Below are 17,424 nucleotides of genomic sequence, written 5' to 3' on the forward strand. Positions count from 1 at the left end.
AGTATTAAATACATTCTTCTGTTACTTAAGAATTTCTATTCCAGGGTATTTTCTATACTTTAAACCATTTATGGTGGACAAAATAAATACATATATTCTCTCTACTTCTAGTGGAAGTTATTTGGACCTTTCTTCTCAAACTGAAACCCATTCAAAATAGAGTGGTTTATTAAGTTAACAGTAGTGGGTTATGCAGCTAACCTGCCCTTGTGACAACTTACAGCTCCGCAAATAACTGACCTGCCAACACTGTGATAAGTTCAGCTTAGACTTTTGCAGACAGATGGATATACTAACAAGGAAAATATGGTGACTTTCTGTAGTGATCTACCACCAAGTTTCTGATAGTCTTTTGGTTGTTATCTGCACTGTGTAATTCCTTGGTAAATGTCTTTCGTAAGTCATCGTCAGAGCTAAACACTTATAAAAAAGAAAGCTCTTGAAATGCTCTCAGTTTTGTAGAGAGGTGTTTCCGGATAAAGCTATGAATGTCTTACTTGAAGATATGGTCTTAGTACTTACTAGCTTTCAGCAGAGCTGCAGTTGTGATTCACGGTGCGGATGTGAGAACACCGGTGGTGGTGAGGTCTGAGTGGCTGGCATGCTTCTGAATATTTACTCCTCTAATTTCTTCAAATCGAGAAAGTGCTTTCAGAATAATGTTTTTAAGGGTTCCTTTGCATTTTGCATGTGATATGTGATGCGTACTGTCTAAATATATATTTTTTTCACCTGTTCACTATCATTTTAAGGTTTATGAACCACATGAAACATCATTTAGAGCTTGAGAAGCAGAGCAGTGAAAGCTGGGAAAGCCACACCACCTGCCAGCACTGTTACCGTCAGTTTCCCACCCCATTCCAGCTGCAGTGCCACATTGAAAGTACACACACACCTTACGAGTCTTCTAGTAAGTTGGATTATATCGCACTGATCCTTTCTGTAACCTAAAATTTTAAATATTTTTTGACTTCTCTTTTGCTGGTTCGTAAATTCAGAATAAAGCCATTGTACTTCAAGAGCAATAATCTGGAGAGTTGTAAGCAAAAGCTGGGCAGTCATTCAGCTTCTGTCAGAGCAATGTATCTGGAAAAAGTATTTTTTAAGTTGGAGGGTATTTTTCTTGGTTTGTTTTTTTTTATAGCAAACTTGATTTCAAGAGTTCATGCTGTTTAAAGACCTCCCCTTCCTGGCTTCCTGAAGTTGTAAAGAGTTTCATCTGAAGAGTTGGAAGATCATTAGATTGTTTCCCCTTTATAGATTTATACAGTTCACATATACTTATGTATTACAATTGATTGAATTGTGACCCCAAACTAATGTTTTTTTTTCTTGCTTTTCACTTTTCCTAGCTATTTGTAAGATCTGTGAATTATCCTTTGAAACAGAGCAAGTTCTTTTGCAACATATGAAGGACAATCATAAGCCAGGTGAAATGCCGTATGTTTGCCAGGTATTTCGGAGTGACTGTTTTGTACTTACATTACCTACACCCTCTCCACCCACCTCCCAACATACACGCCCCGTCTGTCTTTACTTTTTATAAAACTTTAACAAGTAAAATTTCTTGTTTTAGGTATGCAACTACAGATCCTCAGCTTTTTCAGATGTAGAAACACATTTCAGAACAGTTCATGAAAATACAAAACATTTGCTATGTCCATTTTGCCTCAAAGTAATTAAAATTGGAGCGCCATATATGCATCATTACATGAGGCATCAGGTAAGCAGATACTTTCTTAATGCGAGAAAAACACAAAATATCATGAATCTCTTACTAAAAAAATAAAATAGTGTAACTGATTTTATGGTTGTTAATGGATAAAAACAGTCAATAAAATATGAAGACCTAGAACTGCTTATTGTGAGAAGTTTTTAAGTGAGGTGTTAAGACTTTGTCATGTTTTTATATGACAGGAGTTTCCTGCTCAAAAATCTCTGGATATTCTTTAAAGAATCTTTCTGCTACTTCTTTGCTTCATTAGATCATAGTCAAATGTTCTGCTTTTTTTTTTTTTGGAGTTTACTAGCGAGGCCTTTACAGATTCAAGTAGAGAAAAGAATGTGAATTACTGTGTTGTCTTACTGTAACTGGTAACCTGATTCTTTCTCAGTAACAACACTGCTTTACACCTGTAAAGAGTGTCTTGACCTTGTACAATACTAAGAGTTTGTCAGGTTGATTTTTAAAAAGGGGACAAAATTGGGACAAAATATTGAGACAAAATAGGGCTAGAGTTTTGTTTTTTGTTTTTCGTGACGTTCCTGCTTACTCTAGACTGGCTTCCTTTTTTTCAAGAAAAAAGGAATATACCGTTGCACTAAGTGTAGACTGCAGTTTCTGACTTGCAAAGAAAAAATGGATCACAAGACTCAGCATCACCGAACATTTAGAAAACCTAAACAGTTAGAAGGATTGCCTCCTGGAACAAAGGTAAGTGAAGAAAAATAGAGGGAGCAAGTGGGGAAAAAAAAATGTATTGGCAGAGAAGGTATTGGAATAGAAAGAGTACTTCTCTCCTTTCTTTTCCATAGCAAAGAAATTTTTGTTACCTCTAAAACAAAAATCTCATTTCCTCTTAAAAACAAGTGTTAGCAACAGTTCACGGCTTCCACCAGTTGATCTGTATTGTTGCCCTGTCACATTCTTCCATGTATGTATGTGCTGGTAGTACAGTCAGTGCTACCTTCTTGAGCTGTTGGTTAATTTGTCCCTTCGCATATATCATCTCCTGTGTTAGGAGGAAAGCAGATAGTGTGGGTGTTGATCTGCAGTGTTAGCATAATTTCTTATGAAAGATTTCTCATGTGGAAAATAGTAGCAAAATTCAGGTGGAGTGCAAGATGATTTTCCATAGGCGTTATGCACTTACAACTGTGTATACAATGTCTTTTTAGCTTCTGCATTTCAATGGATGAGGAGAGGAACCCTACAGTAAGTGTGTTGTGATGTAAACGTGGTTCCACTTAGAATATTTAGTGTTAAGTCCATTTCTTGGGAAGGAACAACTTCCCTGTAGGTTTCAGAACTTTTTTCCTACAGTCTTTTAATGAATTGTGAAGATTTATTTCCTTTCACTTGAATTGAATAATAAAATGAACATTTTAATTAACTACTCACAGTTAATTTTTTCTAGAATCACTGTATTATATTTCGTGAGGAAAATGTCCGAAGTTGAGGTTGTGTTGCTTGGTAGAACTTAAAGCACTGATTCTGATTCTGGATTCTGTGATGTCACTTCAATATTTTAGAAGTTTTGGAGTCTTTGGAATTAGTAAAAGCTTAGCTTACTTTGTGTTAAAATTTTGGTGTTAAAGAGGCCTTGACAGAGTGTACATGGTAAAACTGAAGAGCTTGGAACAAGACTTGAAAGCTGAGCTGCTTCTAAGCTGTAAGCATCTGTAAGTAGGGGCAAGAAGTGTAATTCAGAAGCCAGAACGTGTCCCTGAGGGGTCTAGGATGAAGAGCAAAAATTACCTGAAGTAGCTTGACTAATCATGAGGCAACAATACACAGAGGTTTAGTTTAATACAGGAATTGATAGATTTGTTTGATGTTCTTCTGAACATGGCTAATTGATCTGACCCATCTGTTTCTTTTCCATAGCTACTTTACTGGTTTTAAGAGAAGGATATAGACAGTTGCAGGTCTGAAGAGTGTGTGGTGTTTTTTGTCATGGCTAATCATTTCCACCAAAACAAGAGCTTTTTACGCAGCTAGAGACCACTGAGTTTAGGTTTACTCTAGACAACAGTATAACATATTTTTCAAAACCATATTTACTGAGGAGGATTTCGTACGCTATGCAAGATAGTCACTTCTGTCCTAAAGTGACTAAAACTTTGAGAAAAATGGAAATGGGAACTTAAACAGCTTAAATCTAAACAGAAAAACTTTTAATTTCGTACTTGTAGGTTACTATTCGAGCATCTTTTGGATCTCTTCAGTCAGGATCTTCAGTTAGCACAAGCACATCCACGTTTCAGTTATCACCTAAAGCTAAGAACACGACCGCTAGAAATCATAGCAGATCTAATTCAAACAAATCAAAAGCAAGATCAAAACCAACAGCTACACTGAAGAAGCAAAATGCATGGACCAACAGCAGCAGCAAAAAAAAAAAGGTTACAAATACAGCATTGCATAATCTAAGGTAAAATATGAACATTAAAAATACACTGAAGTGTGCTTTGAATATAAGTATCCGATCATTTAATTATTTTTCAATAACTTACAATCCTGCAATATAGAATATTTGACAACTCAGTTTTGCAGAAGAAGACTCGGACTTTCCACGTGTTGATACTGTGATTATAATTCTACATGTACTTTCTTCATAATTTTGTTGGTGATGGACTTCATGATGGAAAAACAGATGTTCTGGCAAATTTTCAATTCTAAATTTAGATTTTTTTTCTCTGCACAGAGTTCACAGTTACTGAAATTCTGTTGCACCAGGCAGATTTATGTTGAAAAATGACCTGTGAATGGACTCTGTCTGTTTTTTGTAACCTTAATGGAGAGAAAAATGTTTTCCTCCTTTAGTTTCTAAAGTGTTACTTGAACCTGTTATTTGAAAGGTTAAAGGTCTGGTACCTTAATTTGGGAAACTATCAAGAGAGTCAATAAGATAAAAGCAAGCTGTGGGGAGAATGCTCTCCTTATATTTACAATTTAATGGTTTTGACGGTTCTTTAATAATTCAATGGGTCTTTTATGGACTAGAATATAATTTAATTGGTTAACATGAATTAGTGATTCTCTGTCAAAGAGATTATGGGTGTCTCCCTGTCAGTAAGATGCTAACACTCAGAATTTAGCTGTTTGAAATGTGTAAAAATGACCAGCAAAATTAGATAAGAGCAGGATTACGATCTTCATCTGTAGTTATTTCAAAGCTTTCAGAGAATATTGGACAATGGGAAATCCATATGCGTTTGTGCTCATTGTGTGAATGAAGCATTTCTTTGAAATTCTTTTCACGTACAGAAGGACAACAGCAGCAGCTGAAGTTGGAGGTTCTCACCTGCAGTAACTTGTTTCCAGAAATGCTCAATAACAGATGCTTACACTGACCTTAATAAAAAAGTAAAAGCTGTAATGACAATAATTCAAGAAAAAACAGACATGTCTACTGTTATAACCTATAATAAATATTTATCTGATAAATTTTTAAGTTCGTCTTTTTTTTCCTCTAATGTAGGCAAGCTTTTTACAGATGTAAAGCAAAAAGTTTGGAATGGTTATGTTGTCCTAAGGCGGTGATGTTAACTGCGAACTTTTCCGTATTACTGTTAGGTGTCGTTTGGGAGCTCACAAATGCATTGAGTGTTACTCAGAAATAAAAGATTTTGCAAGCCACTTTCCTGCGTATGTCCATTGTAGCTTATGCAGATACAATACTAGCTGTAGCAAAGCCTATGTGAATCACATGATGAGGTAAGAATTCTATAAAATTTTTATTGAATTATCATATATTTTTAAAGTTCATATAAATTGTATGGAGCGTGTGTTAAAATTAACTGAATTTTGGATTGTGACATAGGACTAACAGGGACATGTATATGTTGGATTTTCACTTCTAATGAGGACCTAAACCCAGTGTTCTTGTACCTTAAAAACCTAAGTGTTCAGGCAGCATTCTGTCTTTGCTTCACAATTTCTGTGGGATCTTTCACTATCATTTCAGCCAGACTTAACAAATAATGGTTAATTGTTGCATATTCCCTGAGTTTCATATTTAAGACCTCATCTGTTTTGCACAAGTGCTGAACATATAAAGCCACTGCTATCATTAATGAAATCCATGCTCAGAGTACCGTATAAAGGGTGTCTCAAATAGCCTAACCAAATGGATACTACTTTGATCATCTGTGAAAACAGCAACATCTGATCTTGTATGAGGTTTGCTGCGGTAAGACAGTTTAGGGTATTAGTGATGACAGATGTAACAAAAAAAGAAAAAAGCCTGTTAAGAAAACAGCATCCAAGTTTTCTGAGCAATGGGAGCATCATATGCAATAAATAGACATAAATCACTTGGCACTGAGTATAAAAAAATTTTTCGAAAACCTACTTGTTAATCCTGTGCCTTTAACAGGTCAAATGTATTATGGCAAAAAAACCAACCAGAATGCAGTTGTCTTTTAAAATATTTATGTTTAAAATGCCTTGATGTATTTGAAATGTAGAATACTCTACTCTGCCCTGGTGAGGCCTCACCTTGAGTATTGTGTCCAGTTCTGGGCTCCCCGGTACAAAAAAGGACAGGGATCTCCTGGAAAGAGTCCTGCCGCGGGCCACAAAGATGATAAATGGCCTGGAGCATCTCTCTTATTAGGAAAGGCTGAGGAACCTGGGTCTGTTCAACCTTGAGAAAAGAAGATTCAGAGAGGATCTCATTAATGTTTATAAATATCTAAGGTGCGGGAGGCAAAGGGACGAGGCCAAACTCTTTTCAGCGGTGCATGGCGATAGGACAAGGGGAAATGGCCACAAACTGAAGCATAGGAAGTTCCACGCAAATGTGTGTAAGAACTTCACAGTGAGGGTGACGGAGCACTGGAACAGGCTGCCTAGAGAGAGGCTGTGGGATTCTCCTCTGGAGATGTTCAGGACCCGCCTGGATGCCTACCTGTGCAACTGATCTAGGGAGCCTGCTTTGTCAGGGGGTTCGGACTCTAGAGGTCCCTTCCAGCCCCTACAATTCTTTGATTCTGTGAATACTTAAATGTATGATTCGTACGTTTTTTGTATATCTTTTGTGTGTTGTCCTAGTCACATTAATGTCAGTGTTCTTGTATGAAATAGTTTACAAACTTCCCTACGGATAACCCATGGGTTGCATGCTTAACAAATAATAAAAATTAATCTACCTCATTGTGATCATACAAGAAAAAAAGGCTTATTCCAGAATAGGAGAAGGGAATCTAATTTAAACTGTTCCTGCTGTTGTCCAGTTCAACCGTGCTGCAAAACAGCTAGTCTTTTGTCCTTTAACTCCTCGATGCCCTGTCTCAGCTGTCCCCTTACTTAGACCTCTTGCAGCTATCATCACCCGAGGAGCAAGAAGTGGTGTGGAAGAAGGCTGTGTGTTTCTGCAGTAGCAGTATCTGTACTTGGTTGCTTGTTCTTTCTTCAGTACTGGGAATATATTATGTTGGCACGTGCTGAACTGCATGTGAGATAACTTAGTTGTCTAAAGTTTCAGTTGTTAATCTGACTCTTGAGGAAGATTGTGTTGAGTAAAACTTCTTCACAGTATAGCTTTTACGGGGTAACTTCAGCATGGTGCTTCGAGACCTAAACTGCTGATGGAAGCAAACTATACTCATGCAGTACTGTGCCAAAAAACCTAAGTCTTGACCCTCCCAAGCTCCTTAATAGAGAGCTCGGAAGTAGAAATGCTTGGTGTTCCTGAGGTTGTTTCTTTCTTCTGCTCTTCAGCGCAGCGATGTGGAGTTTTCTTTTAGCAGTGTTTTGAACTGGAGATGAGACTCACAAGCATGTACAATTTCATCAAATCAGTTTTTTAGAATAATGCAGGTCAGTAGTTGAACACTGTGTTTTCTTGCCTTGTCAAAAGCAAATTTCAGTACCGTGTGTAGTATGTAGGGAATATGTGGAGTAATATACTCAAGAAAGCCGGATTAAATTATGATTATTTTTTTTTTTTTAGTTTTCACAGTGCTCGTCCAAGTAAAAGATTTTGGATATACAAGAAGCATTCAGAAGAGCTACGGTAATTCAGCTTTTATTCAGTTTTAGATCATTGTTTTTACTTTATGATAGCGACTTGATTGCCTAAAAGAAATTAGAGTCTCTTGAATTTCTAGGCTTCCACAAAGCAGAGAAATGAAAATGTTATGTCTTCTACTAGCAGCGTTCTCTTTTGTGACAGACTTTTTTTTGGTCCACTTTTGTTGACTTCTTTCTCAGGGCTTTTTTAATAAAGATTTCCATAGCTTAATTTTCCAATTGTCTAATATTGGGGAGGTTGGTGGCCCTGCCTGCGGCAGAGAGGTTGGAGCTTGATGATCCTTGAGGTCCCTTCCAACCCATGCCATTCTATGATTCTGTGTTTCTGTGATAACGTGCAAAGTCTGAAAGGAGAGGGAGATAGAAAAAACAAGGAACTCAAATTGTGTCTGAAGTTTTATTCTTTGTACTATATTCAGCATGGAGTTGTCTGGTCAGTGACTGGAATTTCCACATGCTAGTTACAGCTTTTGTGAGTCACCTCATCTAAAACTGCAGAAGAAGGTGTTTTTTTCTTTTTTTTTCCCAGTCTGTGCAGTAGCTGTAAGTTAAAGCTGTTTTCACAGCCATGTTGCATTTACACATACTTTTTACTTTCTCTCCTCTAGAGGTGTGACTGTAGTATGTCTTAACTGTGATTTTCTGACTGATGGTTCTGGCTTAGATAGGATGGCCACACATCTGAGTGAAAGCCACACTCATGCTTGTCAAGTTATTATAGAGAATGGTGAGTATATGTGGTTTTTTTTTTATATAGTACATGTACAAGTACTCCCATGAGGATGTCTGTCTGTTATGGTAGTCTTTTTTTTTATTACATTATGATGTCAATGTGCATAGATTTGAAAATGAGTAGTTGTGTATTTCCATGTTTTTGAAGTATTTTTGACTTAATCCTTTATTCTTATTTTCAGTTTCTGTAGATTTACCAACTGCTGAACAAGTATCTGAGTAAGTTTTGTTTTACCACTCGCTATTTCTTTTTTTCCTATCAATTCAGTGACAGATGGCCAAAAATTGTACTTTGAACTTTGATTTCTTCCAAATTCATTAGAACTGAAAATGTATGGAATGTATACTTAACGTGTTTTTGCTCTTGACTGTGTCCAGAATTGCAAGAAGGGGGGAGATAAAGTAATTGCCTAAGTCATAAAACAAGCAGTTCTTGCAGTATTAGAATTTCTTGGTCCTAACTTCTAAGTCTAGGCCTAGAGAGACTGTTAATTCAAGTCAGTTTTAATATTAGCAATATTAAATTAGTGTTTCATGTTCTTTACGCAATGTTGATATAAATACAAAAAAAACCCAACCTTTATTGGATGTAGGATACATTGTTTAGAAATTATTTTCCAGGTAATTTCATTTATTTGACAAAGGTATACTAATTAATGTCTAATTAATTTTTTAAATGCAAAGAAAAATTTGAAAAGAAAAATTAATATGGAAATTTTGGCTTTCAGTTTAAGTATTTGAAAAAAAAACCCTGCGATATTGTGGAGGCCATGTTTATAGGATTTGTGGTTTTTTTTTTTAATATTTGAAGACTCAAATATGCCAAGCCCCTCCTTGTTTATACCAGAACAGTACCTGAGGCTTTATGATGTAGTTTGTAAACCTGTTTATGCCTTACCTGAAGGTTCAGAGGTGTGCCAGTTGAAACAAACATTTGAGTTCTCTCTAAACCTCATTTGAATGCAGGAATAAAGATGTCGATTGTACTGCAAAGAAGGAAGTTTTCTGAAGGTGGAAGAAAATAGTTTAACCCAGATTTAACAGCAAGGTGTCATTGAGTCCGTATAACCTATAGTAGGATTCTAAAAGAGTTTAGAGATTCTCATGCATGATGAGGACTTCTCCAACAGAGAGAGAGCAGTCTTCGCTGAGTTGAAAGTATTCCCAATAGGTGATTTCTGATGTAGTGAAAGATGTCATATTCGTGCCAGCTAGGTTGGAGTTAGATGACCTTAAAAGGTCTTTTCCAACCCCAAGTGTTCTACGATTTCATTACTTTCTGTTTATAGTTTTCTTATATACATGTCTATATAATTTTCTTGGAACTTTTATTTTCTAATGAAGTGGCCAGTAAGAGGACATGCTGGAATAATCTCTCATCTGATCCAAACATGGAAATACATTTATTTGGTTATGAGTAATAATAGCACAAGAAGTATGCTATGAACTTCAAACCTCTAGTAGTAACTGCTTAGCATGTGATAAAGTTGAACAGAACTTGTGGTTTGATAAGACGGATAACAGACATTATTAAAAAGAATTGAAGTTGTTTTGTAAGGAGAAGACGGGAAGGAGGTTTGGGAAATCATTCCAAAAAAACTTTTAAGAAGGAATGAAATTGCTGTTTCTGGAGTCCTGAACATTAAAATCTGACCAAATACTAGGAAAAGTCACTTAAGAGAGAGAGCTGTATATTCCCTTCATTAATCCAGGGTGGCTTGTGTTCTTTAACAGTTTGAATTTCAGTGAAACTCAAACAATGGAAAAGTAAGTGTTGAGCTGTGATGCAACTTTAGTAGCTGTATGTATGTGTTTGGAATTTATATCTGTTGGACTGTAGGTGAGGAAAGGTTACAGGTGTATGATGGGTAGAGATGTGTATCTGTGGCAGGCTATTGTCAGTACTGCACGAGTATCTTGTTATCTTGAAAATATTGCAGAGCTGTCATACAAAAATACCTTAAGAATGTTGGCTATGCAGAATATCTATTATGCAGAAACAAGTGGGTGAGCACTGAAGGAGTAGATTTGAAGAACAGTCAAGAATATGTACAGGTTTGTTTCCGCAAGCTGTTAGTGTCTTGCATTAGGATAGATGGATATAGATGTTATTTTTGAGAGCCCTGATTTTGCTGTTAGGTTATTTACTGGTTCTACATGAGGTGATATAACCTCTTATTTAAAAAAAAAACAAAACTACCATGTTCATAGACCTTGTTAATATCATGAATCTTGTCCTTTTCCATGTAAGAATTCGCTGATACTTTGGACAAGAATTTAATTGCTGAATCTCATAGCATAAGTGCATCTCTGTAGCAGACCTTGTATTCATTATTTGCAGTACAGAGTACGCCCAAATATTTATCTTCATTGTGCTCTGTGTTTAGTTTTGCAAGAAGAGGTGCCTGTAGACAATACTTATAACTTTCACCACGTAGTTTCTCTGTGATCTGTGAATGTACCTTCTCATTCTTGGACCTGTAATTTTGTGAGGTGTGGCTTGTTTATGGATTTCTGCAACATTGGCCACAGTGACTCACAGACTCTTGGATGGTTTTGGATCTTCTCTTGCACCATTCAGACCTTGTTATCTTCTGTGGTCTATAAGACTGGCTGTATGTGTTACAAAACTCATCTTTATTGCTAATGACCAGACATGTTCTACAAGCTCTGTTTAGTATTGATGAGACTTGTCTTAGGACCAAGATTCTGTCATTAGTAGTACAGATAACCTAGCTGGAGATGTTCCAGCAGGATTTTCTTTTAAAATTGCTCCTTTACAAAAGTTGCCTTGTTTTGTTGTTTGGTGATCCACCTTGTGCTGAGGGAATAAGGCTTGATAACTATTCCAGTACTCTTCTAATGTTCTGCTCTCTGCTTTGCGCAACATTAACATATTTTTAAATGAACTGACAGTAGACATTTTTGTTGCAGGAGAGTTGAAAGTGAGCAGGTATCCTATGCTGCTTTGGCTCACTGATACATCATTGTGGAGCAGCAAATTGAACCCAGTCGAGCTTGGGATTATTTTGGTATGTAAGCGAACAAGCATCTGACCAGACCTTTTCTTTTTTCTTCATGCATTGAAGCTGTGGGGTATTCTCTTTTTACATCTTTTAGGCAGCAGGTCTGGTCTTTTCTCTCATTACTGCAGTCTGGCGAAGGCTCTTCTGTGTTATTGTTCTCTGCTTTGCAGCATTAATTTACAGCTTTTGGGGGCTATAATCCATGGAAGAAAGGCTTACCAGTAATTTCATTTTTGTGATATAGTGTTTCTTTGCTGGTCATTGTCCCCTTGAGTCTGTCAGTATCATCCAAAGCTAGAATAGTGTATAAATGAGGGCGTATACTTAATAGCACCAAAGCCCATTTTGTTCTGAACTTGATCTTTGCTTTTGAAAGTCGAGGGATTTGTCATTCTCTTTAGGTATTCACTAAAACGTACAAGTCTTGATCTGTTTAATAATAAAGTTGCATTTTATCTGCCAGTGTCTTTACAGTATGCAGTGGTAAATATGCTTTGGAAGACTTGTATCACATGTAACTGCGTAAACTGAATCTTGGCCAAAGGAATTTATTAGCTTTACTTTAGTGGCTAAGCTTCTTTTTGCTCCTGAATACTATAGGAGGAAAGCATATGATGGAAGCAGATGTACTGAGCCTTGATTCTGAGAATGCAGCAGCCACGGTTCATTCATACCTTGTTCTTTTGGTATCATCTCTCATCTTCAAAGATGCTCTACTCAAGCTGCTAAGACATCTGCCAATTTTGATTTCACTGCTTCTGATTTCATCAGTAGTTCTGGATAATCTGTGGCAAGTTTATCCATCAACAAGATGTCTGAATATATGATGAGCTTTCGTTTTGTCATGATGAACATCTAGCATTCCTCCAAACTCAGCCTCCTGCTTACAGTGGATATATTTCTTGGCTGAACCTCAAAGTTACCAGCTTCCGAGCAACTTAATAGATAATCTTACTCTGTGGTCAGTCACTGTTATCTCTTCCTGGTTATGAGAGATCTGATGAACGATCTGATAAACACAAACTGTTCTTGATTTGCAACGCTTGCTTTTTCTGCATAATCAAACTCTACAAAATTAATCTGTTTTGACTGATATTTTTCTCCTCTTCCCTTTTCATATGGAAACAGCAACAATTTTGATTGAGCTTTTGCAGCCACTGTGTTGTTGCTGGTAACAGCAAAGATCATGTCATCCATTGTCTTTTACGCTTATTTTGTGAATGAGCATCTACACAGTCAGTACTCTTAAGTCTTGTTCTTTTTGCTTCTTTTATTCTGACAGAAAGTGTGTTCTGTCCCACATGCTGTTGTTCAATTTCAATCATCAGCTGTGTACTATAAGTTTTTCTTACAGGACTTGTTTCTGTTTCGACACAATAACATTCAATAAGTGGGATCATGTTTTCATTATGAACATCCTGATGAAGCTGAATCTGTGATATTTCACTTGCATTCAGGTTTCTGTCAGCAACCAAAATCAGAGTATGATTATGGCTTTGAAAATTTTTCTCTAAGAATTTACTGCAAATTATACTGGATTGATACTTCAGTTTGTAGTTAGATGATTTGGAAAGTTATCATTTGGTTCTTTTACAGCTTTGCTACGGAAATTAGTTTAAAAATGTCTAGTTAAAACATTTGTAAGTTTCCTACAGATTTACTAGCCTTGTGTAAGTAAGTAAGGGTAGCAAAACAGTTTATGTAGAAACAGGTTGTATCGTGCCATCATGTTTCCATTTGCATTAAGTTTGGAAAAGTTACTTATGTGGAAAACTTGTATTATAAAAACAGTACTAAATCATGTAGATAAAGCTGCTTGACTTGTGCTTTACTATCCCTGATAGTCCTAATTGTTACCAACTTATATGAATAATGCAGCATATTGGACCATGTCTGCAAAGACAAAGCATGAATATGCACAGTACAAACAGTTTTAGCTTATGATCAAAGAGTTAAGATTCTGTTTACATGTACTTTGTCTCCTTTTTGTTATTTTTAGGGGCCTGCGTGTTTCTGAACTGTAGGTTCTTAAAAGAACGTAGCTGCTGAACAGCCCTGCTTAATTAGCAGATTCTGTGCTACCTTTGTTTTGAAAGTCTTTCTTACAAGAAAGTGAAAGTTTGTTTCAGGCTTTAGGGGAGATGAAAATATTTGTAACTTTTCAACTTTGTATTTAATTACACTTATTCATAATTATAGTAAGTTAATTTGTAGCTGTATCCATTGCTAACCCATTTTACAAGTGAGAAACTGGGGACAGTATCAAGTAATATGAACATTACCATCTTTCCTTTTCCATTCATTCATTACCAGTGTTAAATGCCTTAACATGGAAGCACCTTTTTCTTCTAACTGTGCATTCATGCATACCATTACATAGTCCCATTTCTTCAAAGTAAATTTTTTGTGTGGAGTAGTAAGGGAAAATTGAGCTTTATTGAATCCCTTGCCCTATTTAAAGTTATTTAAAGTATTTTCTAATAAAAAGCGTATGGGTTTTGTTGCTTGCTGTTTAAATATACCCCCAAACAAAACAAACAAACAAACAAAAAAAAAACAAGGCGAAGACTCTTCCATTCTTCGGTTGCAGAGAATTTGTTCATAGTTCTTGGATATGATTGAGCTGAGTAGCTGGAAAGTACCTTAAGCCATTTAGTTAATACAAAGATGTTAGCTGGAGCTGTTTGTCCTAGAAAAGGTTACTTCTGCTTAGGAAGGGACAGGAAAGGGATGTTTGAAAGATTCCAGCTGTTTTTCAGTACTGCTTAACCTAAATATGTTACGGAAGCAACTATACGACTGTAGGGGAAACATGGCAGATCCCTGGGAAGAGTTATTCATGATTTAAGCTCTGTGTGTGCACAAATATACATACATTTAATAATGTGAAGGCAAGCAAAGCTGAGACTGCGTGAATTTCAGAAATAATAGTTTTGTGTTTGGACCATGCATCTAAACATTTGCTTGTTTCATTGACTCCAAATCTGTTCCATTAGCCCAACAAGTCTCCTTGTGTATAAAACGAAGTTTCAGATCAACCTGGATTCAGATTTAAAGCATCTAAAGGAATGCTTTTAATAAGCCAGCTTTTATTCTGTAGTTGAAGCCTGAGTCTCTTTGGTTTTGTAGTCAGTACTTCCTAATAAGTATCTCAGTCAACCTGAAAATTTTCCTTCAGATTTTACATTTTGTCTGAATTTTTATTGAGGAGTTTGACAATTAGGGGTTGCTTTTTGCTGTTCTTAACTGGAAGTTTATGTACAGTAAAGAATCTTTTGGGAGTTGTAGAGAGATTTCAAAATTGTGGGCCAACAGGCTGTATTTACCAGGGAAGGTCACAATTTTTGTTTTATTGTCATAAGGTTATGCGCAGAAGTACTGTAGCTCCAGTTAATTAAGAAAGTAATTTGCCTATGTTGCTTTTCGAAAACTACATGAGTTAGAACTCTTCGGAAACTGAACTATTGGACCCAAAGATTTAAGGTTTCTTATCATAAAAGTGTTAGGAACATAACATCATAGTGTGACTGTCTTCTCTGGTTCAGTATCCACTTACGAAACTATTGCTAACTATGAATTACAAAGAGTTGCATTCCAAAACCTACTCTGAAATAGAAGCAAGGTTGAGAATATGTATCAGTAATCCAAGTTGAACTGTATTAACCAGGAGATGGTTATCACAAAATCTTATTCATCTTGTTTACTTTCAAAACAGTATAATCTATCCTGCACGTTTATAAGATATTTAAAACGATAGGTATTGGATTCAGTTCATAGCTGTTTAATTTTTATGTCAAAACTTAGCTTTACTCATTCAACAAGAACAGTATGTTTTATCCTTTAATGTCTGGTTTGTCTAGGTTGTTCTGACCTTTCAAGAGTGATTAGTGATTGGTTTTAGACAAATTGCAATTTCAAACCTTTGTTTAAACCCTTGCATAGAAATATTAAAACTGAAGTTAAGCTAAATATCTCGTGGTGCATTATTTTCTACTGATATTGCTACTCATGATTAAACACTTCGGAGTATTTCAAATCCCTAGCCCAAAAAATGTGTTGATATACCCTGACAGTTTTTCTTCCTGTTTATTAGATGAGCATTGTTACCATGCTAAAATACCAGTTATTATAAAAGAGTATTTTTTCCTAGTTACTTCTGCCATGGTTTGTTGCAAATTAAGATGTAATAATAATAAAAAAAATAGCTGTTTATACCACAGTCCAAACTGTTTACCTGCTAGAACGTTAATGTTACTAGAAACTGTCATGGTGTGCTGGAAGAGTGTGCTAAAATTCTTAAAACTAAAATTCTTGAAAGGACCTGCTTTTAGCACTATTTTTTTAATTTACGAAAACAGATGTGGTTGCATATCAACCTAGTATTAGTATACATTTTCAAAAAATTTAAGTGGATGAAGCTGTTTCTTCTGTCAAATGTGTTGTACCCTGCAGACAGCCATTAAGGCTCAGTAAGATCATGAATCATTTAATTTATGATTAATAACATTATTTAAATATAACAGACAGCACCATACTCCAGCAGAATAAATTTGCCTTTAATGCAACATCAACAAAGAAGATACAGATATAAGCAATTTTAAGGTGTTTGTACTGGTTTTTTTTATAGGAAACTTTTGAAAGCTTAGCTTTTATATTAGAACTGATGACTTAACAAGGTTTTGTAGGAGATTTACCTCTTGCTATCTCTACGGTAGCATTTTCTTTTATAAACGCAGAGAATCAATGTTAGTGATACTGTGATAAGCTGTTTAATTAATGTGGTTTCAAAAGTCAATAGATTTAAATTATTTATAACTCGTCTAATGCACAGACTGAGCCTATGTTTTGACGGAAGTGTTTCCTCCAAGTTGTAGTTGGAGGTCAGTTGCAATGTTTCACAATTGCCCTCAAGTAAAGCACAACTTTGTCCCGAGTAGTTGAGTTATGGTAGATATTTTAAATAAATGTGTTGTTGACCAGAATGTATTTTTTGTGTACTTTTAAAAAATACATTTGAGCAAATTTGTCATTTCAGGTCTTAAATACTTGAATTATTGTTTAAAAGGCCTTTATGGTAAGGGGATTATTCTTGTTGTAGTGCTAGAATAGAAGTACCAGTAGCAATCTGAAGGCTGCTGATCACTGTTTTTCATGAGATGAAATAACTGGAACGGGTTACACAGAAGTCTATCTCATGGTTTCTCTATAGCCAGTAATATATTTTAAAATCCTTAAATGTTCTTCTAGAACTCTGAAGTACATTTAAGCTCAAAATTAAGTATAAACTTTTAAAATTGATTTCAAATTACCAAGTTACTTTCTTAGTTGCTGTAAGTATCTTCATCCTTCTTGTCTCTGTTTTAACCATACAGTATTGAAAATATTGAATCTCAATTCATTATCCACTAGGTTAAAGACTGAAATCTCCATTAGAGAGAAAGAAGCTAAGTTGGAGGTAACGTCCTTTCTTTTCTCCACACGGTGTAAACAGTATCTCTGAACTTCATAAATAATCTGAAGACATAGTACAATTCTATTTCAAATTTATATATCCTCCTGCTTCACGGAGTTCAGAAGATATGTATAGTGCTAAAAAAACTGCTTTCTGTGTTTTACAACTACAGTGATGGGACACTTTTATTAGGTCAGCCACAGAAGCATTCCCAATTTGTAGTCAGTCTGATTGGTTGATTTGTATGTCAGAAGCCAAAGAAGGAATGGTTTAATTGTCTTACATATATCTCTTCATCTTCGGGGAGCCTCAAAATTGACCTGAAATATAACCTGAGATCTGGCTAGATACTGATTCCAAATTTTAACTTCTTTACTTATTTGTATTCCTTTAAGGAGGAAAATCTTTGAAAATGCCTCTTGAGGCCTGAATGGCTTTCTTTCTAAGCATCTGTA

General features: G+C 35.8%; 1 protein-coding gene across 12 annotated transcripts in view; it reads left to right on the forward strand.

Moving 5' to 3' along the window:
* The window catches only part of ZNF280D (zinc finger protein 280D), a 54,887-nt gene that overhangs the window by 24,988 nt on the left and 12,475 nt on the right, over nucleotides 1-17,424 (forward strand). For 7 of the 12 annotated variants that reach the window (XR_002441779.1, XM_021407212.1, XM_021407217.1 and 4 more), the window contains 9 exons: nucleotides 753-910; nucleotides 1,353-1,453; nucleotides 1,577-1,723; nucleotides 2,300-2,434; nucleotides 3,916-4,154; nucleotides 5,300-5,440; nucleotides 7,680-7,742; nucleotides 8,368-8,486; nucleotides 8,674-8,710. Coding sequence is in view for 8 of the 12 variants with exons in the window: in XM_021407212.1 (XP_021262887.1) it covers nucleotides 753-910; nucleotides 1,353-1,453; nucleotides 1,577-1,723; nucleotides 2,300-2,434; nucleotides 3,916-4,154; nucleotides 5,300-5,440; nucleotides 7,680-7,742; nucleotides 8,368-8,486; nucleotides 8,674-8,710 (1,140 nt within the window). In the remaining 4 variants the exon portion in view is untranslated. Of the gene's footprint in view, nucleotides 1-752; nucleotides 911-1,352; nucleotides 1,454-1,576; nucleotides 1,724-2,299; nucleotides 2,435-3,915; nucleotides 4,155-5,299; nucleotides 5,441-7,679; nucleotides 7,743-8,367; nucleotides 8,487-8,673; nucleotides 8,711-11,425; nucleotides 11,524-16,926; nucleotides 16,973-17,424 lie in introns of all 12 variants that reach the window. The other 5 variants (XR_002441780.1, XM_021407218.1, XM_021407220.1 and 2 more) reach the window with 2 other exon arrangements.

This window comes from Numida meleagris, chromosome 9 (genome assembly GCF_002078875.1).
Source record: "Numida meleagris isolate 19003 breed g44 Domestic line chromosome 9, NumMel1.0, whole genome shotgun sequence".
NCBI classification, from domain to species: domain Eukaryota; kingdom Metazoa; phylum Chordata; class Aves; order Galliformes; family Numididae; genus Numida; species Numida meleagris.